This window comes from Bombus affinis, chromosome 3, assembly GCF_024516045.1.
Source record: "Bombus affinis isolate iyBomAffi1 chromosome 3, iyBomAffi1.2, whole genome shotgun sequence".
Classification (NCBI taxonomy): domain Eukaryota; kingdom Metazoa; phylum Arthropoda; class Insecta; order Hymenoptera; family Apidae; genus Bombus; species Bombus affinis.
This window is the reverse complement of record NC_066346.1, coordinates 4,060,534-4,078,774: the sequence shown is the minus strand read 5'-3', so window position 1 is coordinate 4,078,774 and position 18,241 is coordinate 4,060,534. Positions and strand designations below refer to the sequence as shown.

The 18,241-nt window shown below is 46.2% G+C and overlaps 1 protein-coding gene across 3 annotated transcripts in view; it reads right to left on the bottom strand.

The window, feature by feature from the left end:
* LOC126914021 (POU domain, class 2, transcription factor 2-like) overlaps positions 1-18,241 on the bottom strand; it is a 123,237-nt gene that overhangs the window by 80,079 nt on the left and 24,917 nt on the right. For 2 of the 3 annotated variants that reach the window (XM_050717430.1, XM_050717432.1), the window contains exon 2: positions 15,830-15,865. The exons of the other annotated variant lie outside the window; for it this stretch is intronic. In XM_050717430.1, coding sequence (XP_050573387.1) covers positions 15,830-15,865 — 36 coding nt within the window. The remainder of the gene's footprint in view (positions 1-15,829; positions 15,866-18,241) is intronic. 3 annotated transcript variants of the gene reach the window in all.

Sequence of the window (18,241 nt, the reverse complement as noted above, 5' to 3'; positions counted from 1 at the left end):
GAGCAGTTTCATCAAATTCTTCGGATCAGAAATTGGCTCTGAATGTAGATACACAGAGCAGCTGGTTGAGAATGCCCCATTGGCGAACGGTGAAGACGGGAGCTCGTAAGAAACACGGTCGGGCGAGGGAATGGCCGAGAGATGAGCTCGCATTCGGTGAAACGGACGATAAAGCGAAGCGGATCGTAGCGGCTCGCGGAAGAGGACGGATTAGCGGTGGACGGGGCAGCATCGGTCAGAACGAATCCATGGATCCGTATGGGTGCTTCTCGTGGTGCTTTACGGCCGGTCAATCGCGGCGTCATATCTCCACAGGACCATCCATCAACCCACGGGAGAGAACAACCTCTGTTCTCGACCTCGTCTGTCCTCCTACGAGTGTCATAACCTTCGTGATCGCCACGACCTCTCATCGTCCACGATGCGTCAGGAAACTGAGAATATCGTAGGTTATTTTGTGCTCGAAATTGCCCTTTATACAGCGGTGTGTGTTTCACGATATTTGTCGAGCACCCTTTGCCACAGTTCAACCAGTCCAGCCTTCAATGGAGAACATTGTTTCCCGATTTTTCTTAGTTGAAAATAGTTGCATATACATACGTAGTATTATGGTTCGATGAAACGTTGTAACGAATCCAGTTTGGATTTCTGGCACAAGAATGTAATAAAGAGGGTGGATGTGACTGTAGCCACGAATTTCGTAATTCTTACGTTCGATCCGTTGGTCGACCAAGCATCGTGAAAATTAATTATATTGAGTGTTGTAAAGCTACGAAACGTTCCATCGCGGCATTAACGGGCGTTAACCTTGCGTTAATTCCCTCTACCACTCCCTGGTTTAATGAGACGCGCGTTAATGATCCTTTACGCGTGGAATCGGCAAAAATGCTACGTAACGAGCAATTGAGCATAATATTCAATCCGTTTTGAATATACAGTTGGTCCCTTTCTATTCCGGCCATTGTTTCAATAAAACTGTTATATCGATTTCTCGTGTTAAAGCTTTTGGTCAGAATTCGTTTCGATTTTTATAGCGGTTGCCAGCCGCTTGTCTAAAGGCAAAAGAACGTCTCAATAGAGGTACCGAGGCACGAGTCGTACTCCGGTGGTGCCAAGGGTCCGTAATATATGGCCCCTAAATCATCGGCCAAGAGTGGATATGGTCGTTGCTCAATCTAACCAGGGTAACCACTTCATAAACATATCAATCAGACAAGAGTGCGTAGAGTTGGATACATTCTCTCGCGTGTTTGCATATGATAATGGAAATTGCATCGCGTGAATCTGTTTCATTAGAATCCGGTTCGATGGAAAATTGGTAACTCCCGTTCTTGTATCGTTTTCATGTTTCGAACAACGTTCTAAACGGAACATCATGGAAGACTAGTCGGAAGAAAAAGAGATGGATAGGGTAGAGGATAGAGAATTCGCGAGCATGAAACGGCACGATGCAAGGAGCAAACAATGAAGAAATAGACAACGAGCGAACCGAGACGCACGCAATTCCGATGTTGCGCCCATCGCTTGGCGAACGGCCGATTGTGACGCAGCGCGATCGCGTGCGCCCGGTTAATTCTCTTCGCGTACCTAAATAAACGAGTAAAAATAATTTGTAGCGTTTTCCAATTCCCCTCGCGTTAGCGCGAAATATCAATCGCCGTCGATGGAGCCGCGTCCGGTCGCTCTTCTTATTGGCTCTGGCGTTTATTGGCGTAAACGCAATCAAACCAGTCGATCGTCGGTCTCCACGAAAAGAGAAAAAAAGAGGCAGGCATGCCATGAAAGATCTTTACGATCATCGACAGTCGCCGGTATTCTTCGTATTTTTATACGATGAATCGTTCACGAAAGTACTCTAATCGGTAATTACGGATTGTTAATACGAGAAGATTGCGAAAGTTATTGTTGTTGTAAAGTTAATCGTAAAACGGTTACCCACTTTAATACAAATTGTACAACACAGAAGACCTTAACGCAATTAACAATTTTACAATTTCATCGGAATAAACTTTCCACGATGATGTCCTAATCGATTGGACGCCAAGCGTAATAAAAAATAACCAAGCGTGAATCATTAGCTCGACAAAACTTTCTTACTTCTCCATTAATTTAACGTCGCTTCAACTTCAATCATCCAACATCTTCCTCCACTTTGATACAATTTCCCCGACAAAAGCAGGCCTGAACGTCCCGCGTGAATATTCAGAAACGATTTCGTGACCAGACACGTTCCCGACGATCATCGCGGTAATCAGCCTCTCGCGAATGGTAGCATCGTGGCGTCACAGGCGGATGAAGTTGTAGCCAGGGAGCGGGTAACAATGAGTGCAGTGATAATGCGTCTCGCGCGGTGAATGGATGAAGAAGACGTGAAAAGAAGTGGAAGCGGTGGAGAAGGAGGTGAAGGAGGGGAGGAGGGAAGGAGATGGTCGAGCTTGCCCAAGGAGATCATTAGTCCACCTGGCTGTGGCCCCGGGTAACGCTTAACCGCTTGACAAGCGTTGCGGGCCGTTATCGGTTTGTCCCTAATTATGCACACGTGACCACGGTGCGCGAAGCCTCGTGGGTATCCGCCGGATCCTTTCTTTCTTTTGCCTCTCTTCTCCTGTTCTTTCTTGTTCCTCTCTCTTAGCAGGACGGAACGAGTGGCGCTGTTTAAAATTAATCGCATTGTCTTCGCTGACTCGTTCGATCAACCGGCGCGTACGTCCGCGAGACACCAATGAATGGGCCAGCTGCATCCCTCGCCGCCACCTGTGCGCCTCTCATTCCGATTCTTCTTCCTTTCTTAATGATATCTAATCTTTCGTTTCGCTGCAAAAGAAATCGGATTAGGAGAGGTATTTTTATAGGAACGATTGGTTCAATTTTTCATTGAGAAGTTTATGAAAATTGGAGATTTCTTCTGAAGAGTAACGTACTCCTTTTCCGACGACTGTAATCTTTAAATATTTTTACTTCTTGTGCACGAGACAACTGAGTTATCACAGGTATCCTTAAATAGTATCATCCTTGCTTTATGGTGTCTGAGTCATCACATTCTAATCTTCTGAATTTAATCGTTCCTACCATTTCCACCTGTAATTTCTATGCAATTAATACTCTTGACATTTCCTATCAAACAAATTCTCTTAATTCCAAATGTCAGGCTCTATCAATTACTGTACCGACAAGCGATGTAATTATGACAAGTGTTCAATAAATCACAGATGTACTCGAACGGCTTTTCTAAATTATTTACTCTTGTGCGATGGTACAAAAGAATTCACACATGGGATCCAGATACAAGGTATGCGATTTCTTAGTTTCTATTTTTGACGTTATTATCTTTAGATGGACGACTTCTTTCAGTATTTTTAAATGATATAGACCCGGGTGCTTAGGTTTGGAAAAAGGGGAACGACGCCGTCCGGAACGATTCCGAGTACTGGCTGAAACGACACCGGTTCGCGAAAAAACGAAATAGTGCACCAAAATGGCGGAACGGAGAACGGCTGGCTGCGAGCCCGGTGACGAGCCATGAATGTTTAGGCGGCACGATTAAAACGTCTCTCATCGTGGACCTCTGAGAATCGTATCGCGGAACGAATGCCGATCGATCCACCGCCATGGTGGGAATGCGAGGGCACAGCGTTTGATTTATGCCGCGCGCCACTTTTACGTGTGTGCACGTGTATATGTACGCCTCGCCAACTAGCGGACCACGGGATTCGAAGAGGAAATTAAAATATGAAGGAGGAGACTGCGGACAATGATCGCCATTTGACACAGTGCCTCACCTTGTAACATCATCTCACACTTGGGGTACGGACTCTTTGATATTCAAGGCGCGAAACAGGAGACAAAAATACTTATGGAATGACCTAATATTTCTCTCAAAGTTTAATTATAATTCTAACTTTAGCTTTAATTCTTCAGATTGAGAATACATATATCTGAGTATAGATTATCCACGATGTTTCAATACTTTACATTAGGGTATTAATTATAGCAGTGAGAAATCGTTAAAAGGTCATTGAAAAAGTGTAAAATTCATAGGTCCCAGAGTTGATTACACAGGTATTCTAAATCCTTTGCGTTCGATATCTTTTAAATATATTTTCTCATTTTTAAATATTTTGCAAACATAAAAGTGTAAGCAAAGAAGAAGCGCCAAGAAAAGAAGAATCACATCGTGAAACACATTGAGAAACACCGGGACGCCACGAAATCTTCCTAATCGTGATTAATATCACCGGCTCATACCATGTCGGAAATTATCTACACGTGTTTTACCAAGCCGAACGATCGGCGATCTCCCGAGGGTCGCACGTCTGGGAACAAGCTCCAAACCGTGCTGGTTCGCTACCATCGACGTCTCTTTTCTCTCGTTCCACCCACGCGATTCTTTCGTCGCAACGTGCCTCCACCGTTCGATCTCGGTCGATCCGCATCGAGATCATCCCGCCGCAACGAATCCCCTCGATGCTATCGTTGATAAACGCTCGCAGGATGACTCGAGAGTGCATAGCTGCCTGTGTTTAGAGCGTACGAGCTAATCGTGACCGCACGATCCAGCTACGACTTCATTGTGAACTCGAATATGCCTGTATTCCCCTCTCTCAAATACAAATGCCTCACTCCGAATCGCAAAGATCACCGACAGGTCGCGGTGAGAACCGTTCCACGATGATGGAAATTACAGAGAATTACTCTTTGGTATTTGTACGTGATTTATTGCACGCTGATCGGTTCGAAGGTCCGACGAGGTACGATAATCCATCCCCTTTCTGACGTAAATGGAGTGGAATTCGTCCTTTGTACGACTTACTCGGAAGTTACTGGATCGACCTGATCCGATTTGCGAAGATTTCTTAGTTTTAGCGTCAGAGCATGCGATTAGCGTTGAAATTCTCAGGAATCACATCGTTATCCTTGGTAAGATTGCTTGGCTACTAGTAACATAGCAAGTGTGTTATCTACCGATTTTCGCAAATCTCGATGTAATAAATATTTCGAATCTATTTCATGACGGAAGTATGAATGCAAGTGATTAATAGCCGTAACAACGACCTAATCGATCGCGTCGCCACCAATATACGTTCCGCCCAAGACTCGGGACAGAAGCGACCCGCGCAGAGTTATCCATCTATCCCGAGGGCGGGGAGGATAAGGCTGGATAAAAATAATCCGCAAAGTAGTGGGAGGCAAGAGAAAGAGTGGGCCCTGGCGCTCGTGCGTCCGCGTATTACCATATAGCAGCGTGACTCCGTCGACTCGCGTCCGCGGCCGTACTCATCTGAATAAATATCGTATTATAATTAAAGGAATCGTTCGAGCCATAAATCAATGAGGTCGGTTTATATATCAGGCCTCACCTATATAATGTGTACCGGTGGAGTACCCCAGCGGGCCCTGCACTCGCTGTGGGGGGTCTCCCTATGCTAATGGCGCCCTCTCACGAAGCGCAAGGGCTGACAGAGCCGCGCGGAACACAGATAGAGAGACGCGAGAGAGACCAGACAACGCACACACACCATCGTCCGACCCTGACCTGACCACCTCTCTCCCTCTTTCTTCGTCAAGTTACATCGCTGGGTTTCGCGCTCGCGAGCACACGCCTATAAGAAGACGATCGGAAACCCGGCCTCTGATCTTCGCCGACCGCGACCGCTTATCAATTTGTTAGCGAGCGCTGTTTGTTAAATCAAATCAAGGGCTTGCACGCCGTGCCGATAAATAATCCTGCTTAATATGTGCCTCGAATTCTCGAATGCTCCCCCCTGCCGGCTCTCTTCGTGTACATTACACCCACGTGCACGCGGAGTGGGAACAGCAGAGAGGTGAAGAGAGGCGAACGAGGAGAGAGGGGAGGAAGGAGTGAGAGTACACGCGTTTCCATCCACGTGGTTTATTGATCCATCGATCGATCGCCGGAGATCTCGCCGCGCAGACCGGGACTCGGTACGCTCTGTCGGCAAAGCGGCTTGTCAGTGCCCGATCGAGCTATCGAGTCAGAGTGATTGAGCCTGATTTGCGGGTAGACCAGCGGCTGATTTATGGCGAACTAGGAGGGTAGATTCTTCTTTGATACTGGTCGCTGCGGTGAACGAGGATTGGTTTAAGGATCTGCTCCCTTCCGATCGAACAATATCGGTGTTCAAGGGAGACAGGCTTTTCGAGACAAGGAGGAAGCGAGGAAGATGACTCTTATATTTTCCAGGTTGTGTACGAGTTATCGCGGTGTGCAGTGTCATTCGTGTGACGTTTTGAATCAGGTATCTCGCGATGCAATGTCATTTATAGACCCCACTAAAAATCAGTTCGCGAGATATTTCATTCCCAACTTCGAAGGGATTAAACGCGGAATATTTATACTTTCGAAAACAGATATTTTTCACGTGAAACGATATTCATATATAAATTAAATGCAAGAAATTTCTCATCATACGAAAGAGATCGCGACGGAGGGATGAAACAAATCGCCCTCTCGCAAGTAACAAATTAATTTCTCAGTTATTTACCCCAACACAGAGCAGAGATTCGGGCGCGTTAAATATTTTAGACGGTCCGGTGCATGCGTGGCCATCCGAGGCGTTTATTATGACGAGTCCGGACGCAGCGTGGACACACGGTAGTTTATTTGGGTCCGGAATTTTTCGGGGCCCCGGTTCGAACGAACGGCGCGGTCGCGATTAACAAAGGGCGATACAAATTAGATTAAATCGCCGTAGGGGGCGGCATCACGGTGGAGAAAGGCGAATGATGATACCGCTTGATAAATAGACGAACGTCATGCGATGCCTAAACGGAGTCTGCGTCTCCCTCGGCACCAATGGATGCCACCCCTTCTCCGCAAGTCCTCGTTGAAACGAGCGTCTTCTTCGTCTCGCGGTATCGCGATCGCGAGTCGCCCTCGTTTCCTGTCTATAATAAAAACCGGGGTGAAGTAACCGGCGATTACGAACCTGCCTAATTGCGCACGGTTTCAGGATACGATCCCTGGATCGTTGATTAATCGATCGGTGAATATTGAAACGTCTTTGCAATTATGGAACAAGATTACCGAACATTACGAGGTTGGTTAATGCACTCCATGGTGCGCGATTAATTTTGTGGGGTATCTTCAAATTGAAATACTTCTTGGACCGTTTTGCATTTTTTTGGAAAAATGTACACGACGATATACAATGGCCACAAAAGGTATTTGTTCATTATTGTATGTACTTTTGCATTTACATGCGAAAAACATATTAAATTTTGTAACATTCGGCGATGTACTTTCATTCATACGACTACGGAAAATTTGATACTGTGTAAGTGAAATAAATAATATAATAATATATGTGAGAATACGTTTTGTAACTGCTGTGTGTATGGTTCTTAAAAATCGCGAGATAAGAAATTGAAGTTGGATCACCTTTAGTCGAAGAGTATCGACGTTTAAAAACCCGGAGAATTTTCGCCGAGTCCTCGACGGCAGATAGGAGCGAGACTAAAATAAACGCGCGTTGATATTGCATACAACTTCGTTCTATCGACGTTACTCTTCAAAACAGAACAATGTGTGGTTCGATGGGAGTGCAAATAAAAGTATCAGACTGGAACTGGAAAAACGAGCAACAGAACGAAAAGAACGAAGAAGAGAGCAAGAGCCGCGGTAGAAATCCAGCGAACACACCCCTCAAAACGCTTGGTGAAGCTGAGCCCCAGCGGCCTGGCGGCTGGCCAATATTTAATTACAGATAATTACCGGTTATAATGCGCGGCAGATCGGCGGCCTGCCGTTTAATTGATCGGCTTTACGGTCTGATTTGTGTATCTGGCGTTCGTGCGATCCGCCGTTAAACTCCGAGGTCCGATTTTTAATCCTTCACTGTGGCCACGAAACCCATGCCTGCCGGTGCATCGTATCCCGCCATTATTTAAACGGCATTACGTAATCCACCCACCTCGTTGTACTACGGTTTATTGCGCGTGTCGTAGCCAACAGTGTATACGAATAAAGCAGCACGCAAGAGAAAATCGTCACCGCCTTCTGCACCATGTGTACGATTGTTACTATATTTCCATTCTCCGTGGAAAATTTGACATCTCCTTTTAGCGGTAGATGACTCGATTCGCAATATCCTACTTTCGAAAAGTTCAGTATTATACTTTTATATAAGGTACTAAACAAAAGAAACGGTCTGAGACTTTGCGAGGATAAACAGGACGAGTAATCTCTAATACTCGAATTCTCTGAACGTCTTTCTGCGAAGGAACTCGAAGTCGTAATCTAATTCGTTGCTAATACATAACTACAAGATTCACAACGAACGATAAAAGTATATCATAAAAGTATATCATATTTTCATCTTTCTTTTATCTTCTTTCTCGATTCGCAAATATTAACGTCGTATCCGCTTTCCAAAATTTCTTAATTCACAATGGAAACAGCAAGCAACGATGATCGATATATCTTCTCTATTAGACAGTGGAGTTTGAGAATCCCTGAGCCAATAAATAGTCGGCAGATCGGAGGCTTAGTATCCGCGCGGAGGTGGAGCGACAGCTCCCCGTGAGATCGGAGCGAGGTGGCGAGGGAAAGGGGCTCGATGAGACTCTGTTCGATCGTCTATTGCATTATTACCGCGTTATATCAAGACAGAACCGCGCGAGCCTTTCTCTCCCCCGGGTTTCTGGCTCATCTGGCGAGGCGCGGTACATTTAAACGTATTCTCCGGTAAAACACGTTAAGTTCGGCACGGTCGGCTCCCTTTGCCGGGGTCGAAGCATGCAGATCCGACACGAAATATCATTAATAGTCGTTTGCCGGATGACCGAGCCCGGTAATCGTCCCTTCTGCGGTTCAAGATCGGATCGGCCGAAAACCGCAACACGCCTCGACTGTACGACCAAAGCGGCAGCCCCCTTTCGACTCGTAATTTATGTTCATGAACTCGGTCGTGGCAAGTGCGAACGCTGGTGCACGAGCACGGGCTTGGTGGATACATAAATCGCGGCGAAACAATCGCTGCCGGCGTTAATCGTTCGACGTTAATGCTTTCTTATATTCCGATCCGGTAAATCGAGTTAACCTACTAACTAAGCGATCCTACGATCTTACACGTGATTTCCATAAAAGATTTCCTTGACTTTCTCCCCGCGGTTTTGCTTATATTCGATTCGATTCCACGAAGTGTCCACTGCACGTTTCCTTACGCTCTGGAGCGAAGCGAGCGCGGCGCGGTTCCCTCGCTGTTGTAATTGCCCTGTGCGCCAGCGGCTCCATTTCGAGCAGCTCCGTCCGATACGGAGTCAAAAGAGGCCGCTGGCAAAAAAGCCGCGGCGAATAAGCTGGACAAGGCAGAACAAGCCAGGAGAAAGAGAGAGAAAAATCCATCAAAACGGAAGAACGAAGGATCTACGAGCGGCTCTACGCGCGTGGACCGGAGAAGCGGCCCCTGGGTTCCCCTTTTTGATGGCGCTTGCAGCGTCACAGGGTCGTAAACACGGCTGGCAATAAGGGGCCAAAACCAGCGAGAGCGCGACTTTTGACGCGAGTCCGTTGCATCTCAGCCCCGTTCTCTCCCGTCTAACGACCTTCGCGCGTTACAAGTACAACGATGCTATTCGTGGACCGCTTCTTCGCTTTTCGTTCTTCTTCTTTCGACTCGTACCACCTGATAGCCCGGGAGAGAAGAGGAAGAAGAAACCGGCGGCCAATCCCACGCACAATGTCCACCGTGGCAAGACGCGCGAAGAGCTCTCGCGACGGTGTCATTGTTCGTTTGATTGCCGCTGGCCAGCTCCTGGCCGCTCACACTCGGCCCGCCTTTTATTAGTGGTCGATTAGCCTCGCTGTACGAGGTCCACGCGAGGGGAGCCCAGCTACGATGAACCACCGTGGAACTGCGTGACCGGATCGCGTCGGACCTCGATAGGAAACCCCGTGCCTCGAATCGACTGTCGATCCAATGGTTGGCCTTCTTCGGCCAAGATCGATGGAGCTTGCTCTACGGACGATACGTGTCCAAGGGTTTTAATTTAGAGCAACGTAAAATTGAGAGTACCGAGCGTGTTTAGTCGAGCTTCCGTCCAGAATCTTGGAGATTTATTTAGCTTTATTTCACAATCTTGATAGATGTTACGAAACTTTAATCGGGAATGCTATTATATTTCGTTTCTAGGAACGAAGTTTTAGTTAGCGCTTGATTAAGTGGAAAGGCTGTTCGAAATAATTAGAAGATTGTTGCTGCGAATGGCTCTATCGCAATAACCAAGCGAACAGAAGACAAAAAGTCATAGATGCCTGGTTAATTATCGTGATATCGTAATAACAATTTTCTTGAAAATAATTATAAGAAGGTATACGTGCAAGAAATGGGTGTAAAATTCACAGTTGTTGAAAAACGATCCCCTAATTGTTTGAAACTTCGCATATGAACAATTTGTCGCCCGAGCATTAAGATAAATTTCGTAATTACGAGTCGAAAATATCGACTCCATTCCCAGAATGGCGTCAAATCATGAGTTGCCCGGTCGTCTCGTAAAATTAGAATATTCTTCCGAGAATTCACCCGCATAAGCGTCCGTTCCAACTCGTCCAATTTAATTAGATGAACATTCAGAAGTCCGTGGCGCGGTAAGGTCCAATAACAATAATAAAGCGTGCCAGCGGAAAAGAGGGGCGTCCATTAGTTACGTTGGGAGATCTGGTCGAGAAGCGAACCTGCTCCAGATAGTCTGCACTCGGGCTCCGGCGTGCATCGTCATCGTCGTTCGTCCCGATACAAAGACAACGCCGACGCGAGCAGGATGGCCGGCAGAAAAAGTGGCTATGCTAAATAATAGTCCTCCTGTCGGTTCGTTGCTCGCCTCTCCTCGCATAGTTCATTCATGAATCCGGATTCAGTGTTCCTTTAGTGGCGAGCAGATCGCATCGCCAATCTTCGAGAAGGTATCGGTTGTTGAAAAACGCCACGCGGAGAAGGAATTCTGATCTAAACCTTTGCATTTTTCGTTGCTGCCTTTCAATATTAACAAGCTACTGTCGGTCCAGGCGAATATACAATAGAATTCAAACACGGCAAAAATTTCGTTTGTGCAACGAAAAGTTCATAAAAATTCGTAGAAAGCTGTAAGCATACTTTCTGTGTTCGTCTTCGTGGTTTTATGTCTTTCTTTCGATATAAACGGTGACTGTTAGATGTGAACCGATACCGCGTCGTAGCATGATCGGAGGAAGCTATGAATTTACGTAGAATATGAGGAATCTCTTTCTCTACCTTCGAATGGTACACGGTCCCTTCCGGAGTCCAGAAACAAGCAGACAGAACTACCAGCTCGGCTACTAAAATGACCAGACTCCCGAAGATTTTGGGGTACACCAGGTAGTTCCGATCCGCTTTTGACGTCAGGTGACGAAGGTGAACATGACTATTGGGTCTGTTAGCCGAGATCCTGCGGATAAGACGAACACAGACGTTTCTCATTTCCGCGCGAGTGTTAACAAGAGGCAATCTTTTCGAAAGCTTTTTTATCCTAAGAGGAGCTTTAACGCCATTCGATGCTCTTTACATTAGCGTATCGAGAAGATGCTTATCTTTCCCGATATTACGATCTACGGATAATTACACATCCCTGAATTCGGTGGAACGTAAATAGGGTTTTTGCAACGACCCGATGTTGGAATTCTTATTTGTCGCTACACTTGGACCTCGTAAAGAACGTTTCGACGACCATGGACGATTGAACGACTACCGGCAGACCAGTCGAACCCGGTCGAGCATCCCGGAATAGTCAAAGGATTCGCAGACGTTCCCTTGGACGACACGTCGACCGCGTTTTTCTTGCCCGTCGCCTATCAAACGAGTTGAAGCCGGGGTCGGTGTGCGTTGGTCGAGGAAAGAAAGAGCCCGCTAACGGGATAAACAAGCGATCGCCACAGCACATTCCGATACGTAACGGAGAAAAGTGTGTACATCGCTCCACGGACGTACGGCACGATCGTACGCAACGCTGGGTATAAAAAGTTTCCTGGAAACGATCGCGTAACGTGCATATAAAATTCGAGTAATTTCAACTGGCCAGTTTGGTCTGTCTATTCGCGGAACCGGCCTTCGTGGAAGCAGTAAAATCCTCACCGAAGAGATGCGTTTGCGTACGTACAATCTTTGAGTTTCGTCGGGAATTCCGTTTTAAATAAGAAAGATAAATGAAAATGGTGGATAAATCCGGTTTCGGTAAGGAAATTCTCGGTAAAACGATGGATGCTCGATCTTTTGCACGAAATCCGGATTCTTTTCACGAGCTCGTTTTCCCCTGTCCATCCAATTGCGTAAGAATCGAAGGGAACGTAACCGTAGTTCACCACCAACGAAATTTCACCTTCTACCCCCTACCATCTGGCAACGCCATTTCCTGCTTCGAGAGTGCCGCCCGTAATCATTATTATTCGCGGCCAAATAGCCGGTGGCTCTCTCTTTCTCGGCACTGATTGGCCTCCCTATCTTGAAAATACCAATTCTCTGGAGCCATACCGGCGCATTAAAGCTCGTTCACCGTGCGCTCGGGGTTAACCGACAGCGTTCGTATTGTTCGACGATCGACAATGGATTTCATGAAATTTTTCAGTCAGCGTTAAACTATCACGCGATATTCTTCTACTAGCCAAATTTTAATTTTTGAGAAAATTCCGTGATCTTTTCGTCGAAAGCTATTCAAGTTACCTCTTGATCTACGAAAAGTAGATTACACCCTGTAGGCTTTTAATCTGATCTTGATTTTCCTATCTCCAAACATTGTATATTCTTTTCGTTGGAAAATTAAAACGTCAGAGCAGATTAAACCGTCAAGCGACATTCCAACGGTTTGACGCGCCTCACGCCCGCATACAACTTCCGCCAATTACCGATGGGTGAGTAACGCGGACGGAAGGGAAGAGAACGAAAGGAGACGGAGGGAGCAAGAGGGTGGTCGACGTTGGTTGCGGGATGCACGGCGAATGCAAAGCACCGACAAGGTCGCGATTTCGAATGAACCGGGAGAGTCGGCTGGTGCCCCGTCACCTTCGCAGGTAGTCGAAAGCGTCGAACGAAGAAGACGACTCGAGCGTCAGACGGAAGGAGAGAACGAGACGAGCAGGAAGGTAGTCAGCCACCGAGCCTAAGGTGGAATGAAGAGAGGAGAACGACGAGGAGAAGAGTAGAGGCCCCGGGCGAGGTCACCCACAGCCCCCGCCCTCTCACTCCCCCGCACACCCTGATTACCCCAGCCGGGGGCGGGACACACTGTAATGAGCATCGAAGAGGTGCTCAACTTCGACTCGTCGAGTTTTTCCATTCGAATTCAAGGAAATGGAAAGACGCAAGTTCCGCGAGACCTTTCATAGCGTTCGTTCTATGCTATAGTAGGACGTTTAAGGTTGACACCTTAAGATTTGATAATCTTGAATAGTCAAACAGTAAGTGGAAGTGATTTCTCTATCGTTAAACACTCGAGGATTTGGTATTGCTCACGTTACTATTAACGTACGTTCTAATGACATTGGATTAAAAGAGGTTAATGTAATTTCGATACTTTCTCAAGGTTATAAAATTGACCTCTTGTGTTTCCTGTACTATGAAAGAACGATTAATAACCGATGCACGTCCAGCATAGGAAACGCAGCAACACGTAGGAAGGGCCAATCGCGAACGGGGTCGTCCTAAAGACAGATCGCTGGTAACGCGACCTCGATTCCCAAGCTACCCGCTGAGGAGGTCGCGGGGAACGTAAACGAAGGACGATGTAGAGGGAACAAGCTGAATACAAGAGTAGCTTGGTTGGCTGTCGGCGAAGACACCCGGATGATCGAGCGATGTTATTTTAAGTTTTCCGTGGGGGCTCTCCCATCTTGTCCTAATCGGCTGTCAGCCACCCCCGTGGCTGGGGTCGTAGGCCACCCCCAGGACACGACGTGCCGACGTCCATGTGTGACGTGACGCAGAAAAGGAAAGCGCTGGACGATGAAGAAGGAGGGCGATGGTAGACCCCCCGCGGACGAGATTCGTCCCTTTTGTACGACGAGATTCGCGCGGAGGAATCATACCCCTCGAGGGGTTGGATTCAAAACGCTTTACACTCTCATAACCAGGACCTGTTGATCCTGCCGCGTCGAAAATCGTCGCCACCCCTTGGCGCACTCGAAAAATGTTTTACCACGTGCTTCGTCATCGTACGATTGACTCGAGTCTCTTCTTCCACCCTAACTACGGGACCTAAACTCGAAACGACGTTTTAGTGGCTGATAAATTTCGCGTCGGCTCACTCGACTCTTTCCCAACGATTCCGTCTTCATGGTTGGTTAATGTCTTTTTACCCGGACATCATCGGCTTGAAGATTTCATAAACGTTTAATTGATCCTCGAGAGATGCAGAACGAGCATCACCGAGGTGATTACACATTTTAATAGGCGTTTACGAAAATTGCATATCAACGTAGCTGTTCCGCGATCAGCGAAGTTTGTTACATTAGCATCGTCGACCCCTTCGTTTACGGTCTTCGAGATAAGACACGAGTAAAACCCTATCGACCTATAAATATTCCAGTGGGCCCGCGTCGTTGAAACCGGAGGAATAAAGCGCATAATAAAAATTATAGCCGCGAGCCGCGATACCGGTGGAAGAAGTAGGAGGCTGCTGAAATTCCAGCAGAGTCCTCGAACTCGGAATAGACCGTGAAGATGAAGTCGCTCCAGGAAAGTTAGGATGACCTCGCAGGGTCCTGCGGCTCGTTTGATGGACCTCTCCCTTCTTTTTCTTTCTCTTTTTCTTCCTCTTCTTCGCTCCCTTGCCCCGCGTCCCGTAGCGACCATGCATTTCCACCGGATACCCGTTTACACCGAGTCGAGTTTGGTGGCACATATTATATACCTGCGGAAAGGAGGCAGAACGGGACGAAACCAAGGGAGGAAGCTGAAAAAGAAGAGGAGGAGGTGGTGGCGGTGGAAGAAGAAGAAGAAAAGAGAGACGGCTCTCTCGTCCGCAGCCATGCTTATTGCGTGATATTAGCCACGGTGGCTGCCGGGGTAATCATAATCTCGAAAGAGGGACAAAACACAGGCCCCGAATCGCATAACGCTGAATTTTACGACTTGTGGCATAGAGGACAGGCGACCGGATGCAACGCGACTTTTTACCTCCCTCTAACGTCGCCGGCTTGATGTCAACAAGAAGGTGGCGTACCTCAGGGAAACTAACACCCCGAACGAGCTTCGCTTTGAATCGAATCGAATCGGACAGCTTCAAATTTTCGAGGAACCTGCCACCCCAAACGATGCATTTTTTTCTACTTTTTATATCGTATTATCAAGATGTCTTTCTTCGGTGCCAGACGTATCAAACGTTTGTCATTTTTCTAATTCCTTATTTTCCGTTCGAAGCTACGAATTTAAGTGGTTCGATTCGAGCAATGCGACGATCGATTGTCACAGGCGGCAGCACGTAAAATAAATCGCCTGGCAGGTCGTACTTTCTATCAGAAACGGTCGTTCCAGGAATCCGATCTAATTTACGCGTTTGCATAAACCACGCCGCGGTTTCCAGGTAATAAAGAGAAAAAGGGAAACCAAGCTAGGTAGGTGGAAGGAGACTGGAGGCGTTACATCGCGGGCGCGCGGTTTTCGCAACTCGCCGTACGAAACGGCAACACTCTCTGGTTCGGTCCGCTCAATAGAGACGTAATAGGAAGTAGCAATTTCTTTCCTCCACGGAAGGTTCTGCTTTAAAAGTGGTTCCGCGATAAATTTGGTTTTTCTCCTTTGAGAAACCTAAGTATATAGCAGACAGTGTCGCAAACTTGTAAAAGAGATTATGAGTCACTCACCGTAAGGTCGATCCGCAACCGGCTGCTCGCACGAGTCTGTAACACCAAAGCAAAATCAAAATCAGAGGAATCGTTCGATCGAAGGAATGTTTAAGGAACGTTACGTTTCAGGTATGCGCCGTATTCTTCGCTATTAAACAACGGTCTATCACGAGAGACTAAACAACGCGAAATTTCCAAAGAATAAACGCGGAGGAACCTAAAGCAGCTCTTATAGCTGCATTCGCATTCTTGCCTCCGAGCTATCATCACGCAGTCATTCGTATCGTTTATTCACGACAATTTGAAAACGACCGTGATCCCCTCCGTTCGTGTAATAACTTCGCTATAATCGTCAGATGATCGAAACGACACTCGAGAGCACGATTGCGCTGGCGCTCGTTCACGACCACGGTCATTATCTTTTTCAATTTGCATACACGCGTTTGCCAGGATTGCTCGATTCTAAGCGAAGCATCGTTCGCACTAATAAAGGCCTTCGACTACACTCCTCTGTCTTCTCCGTTAAGTAATTTCGAACGGGATTGCTCGCAATTTGCGCTTTAACGATCGCGCGCCCAAGTATTACATCGATTACCACGTAATATCTTCATTCGGCGCTTCGTGCGATGGAATTATAATCAAATTTTACCCGTTATTTGAATAGCAGGAATTTTCGATACAAGGTTCAGCTGTTTACTTAAACGGCCTTTTTTAGAATACAATGCGAAGATTACGATCAAGGATCCAGCGTTACATGGTTAATGCGTTTACAGTTTCAAAGGCTCGTGAAATATTCACGCGATTCGCGGAATCGGAGCGCACCGATTTAATTGCAAATCCGGAATCGTCGAAACGAATGTTACACGGCTGGAAAACTACGCAAAAGTTTCAACGACACGTATATACAGACGACAGATGCTAGGCCGACGAGATCGACCTAGCCTGAAGCTTGTAAATGTCTCACTCAAGGCGATCGCGAGGTTCTCATAGAAGCCGCTAGGTAGGTCATCGGATGTCATAAACGCTCGACGAAGTTCCTTTGGTGGTGCAGCGCGTGTTAATAGCCTCATTAGATGCCACAGCGCGGTGACGTATGTATACGATCGATCGTAGATCACCCACCGAAACGCGTCAAACGTTTTCTAGGGATAGGAACTACGAGAATTTTATTTCGTTTAATTCGAATATCAAACAAACGTATCACATTTTTACGATTATTGCTGATAAAATTCTCAATTAAAAAATACGACTTACAGTCGGAAATCTCAGATAAGAACGCTAAGGTTAAGATTAAACGTAAAAAGGAAGTGTAACGGTATATGCGTCTTAGGACGTATCGATACGAAAATGCCTCACACAGTTGTTTTGCCACAGAGGATTAACACTGTACGACGTACTCTGTACTCTGGACAAAGCAATCTCGCTGCTGCGTGCAACCTACAACCGGTGACAAGTTCAAACCTTCCGATACCCCCCTCGACCAGTATAAATAGACGATCATGTTCTCCAGAAGTCAGTCAGTCGGGGGATTAAATATAACGAATCAGTCTAACGAATCAGCATAACAATTAGTATCAGTACCGCAGTATCGTGCAATCTTATAACGAATATGATCAAGCGAGCAACGCTTGCGATTAACTTTGTATTCTAAATTTTAAAATATCTGTAAATATAGTTAATTGAATTAACTCATCTCGTTATTATTTTATTCAACGTCTCACCATCCACCACAGAAGATTTTTAATAAGTCAAAGTTTTGAGAATTTCTATTTTAAAGACACTCGATACTCGAAAATGTGAAATGCCAGGTTCCGAGGGTTCGACGAGTATTGTACACAGTTTAGTTGAATCTTGGGACTCTTGTAAAATATTATCTCGCAGCCAGTCATCCACGTAAGGGACGTATAATAATGGAGACGGACAGGGTCCTCCGGCTGGCAACGCGATCGAAAGTACAGATTAGATTCAACGGGACAAAACATTCTGCATCTGGTATTCCGTCGAACCTGTCGTCGATGGCACAGGACGAGAGCGACTGTGAATACCATTCACTTGAATCATTTTCCTATAACATAACATTTCCTTAATAAGATTTACGGCTCCTTCCACTGATTATTTAATCACTTACGTTCATAAATCTATCGTAGCAAACATTTATTATTATTGTCTTCAGCTTGGAATAGTAATCATTTTTCTTAGCTATTTTCAAAGCAATCTTCTGAAATAGGAAGACCATGAATTTTCGATTGATTGAAAAGTTAATATTATACCAGGCAAATAACATCTGTCCGCTTCTATTTATTTTCAATAACTATGATGTACAGTTCCTTGGTACAGCGCTAACGAGGCTATATCCAGATATAATAAAACCAGGTTAAAAACGATTTTCCAAAAGAGAGGTTCATCGACCGTATGCGAAAGCAAAAAAAA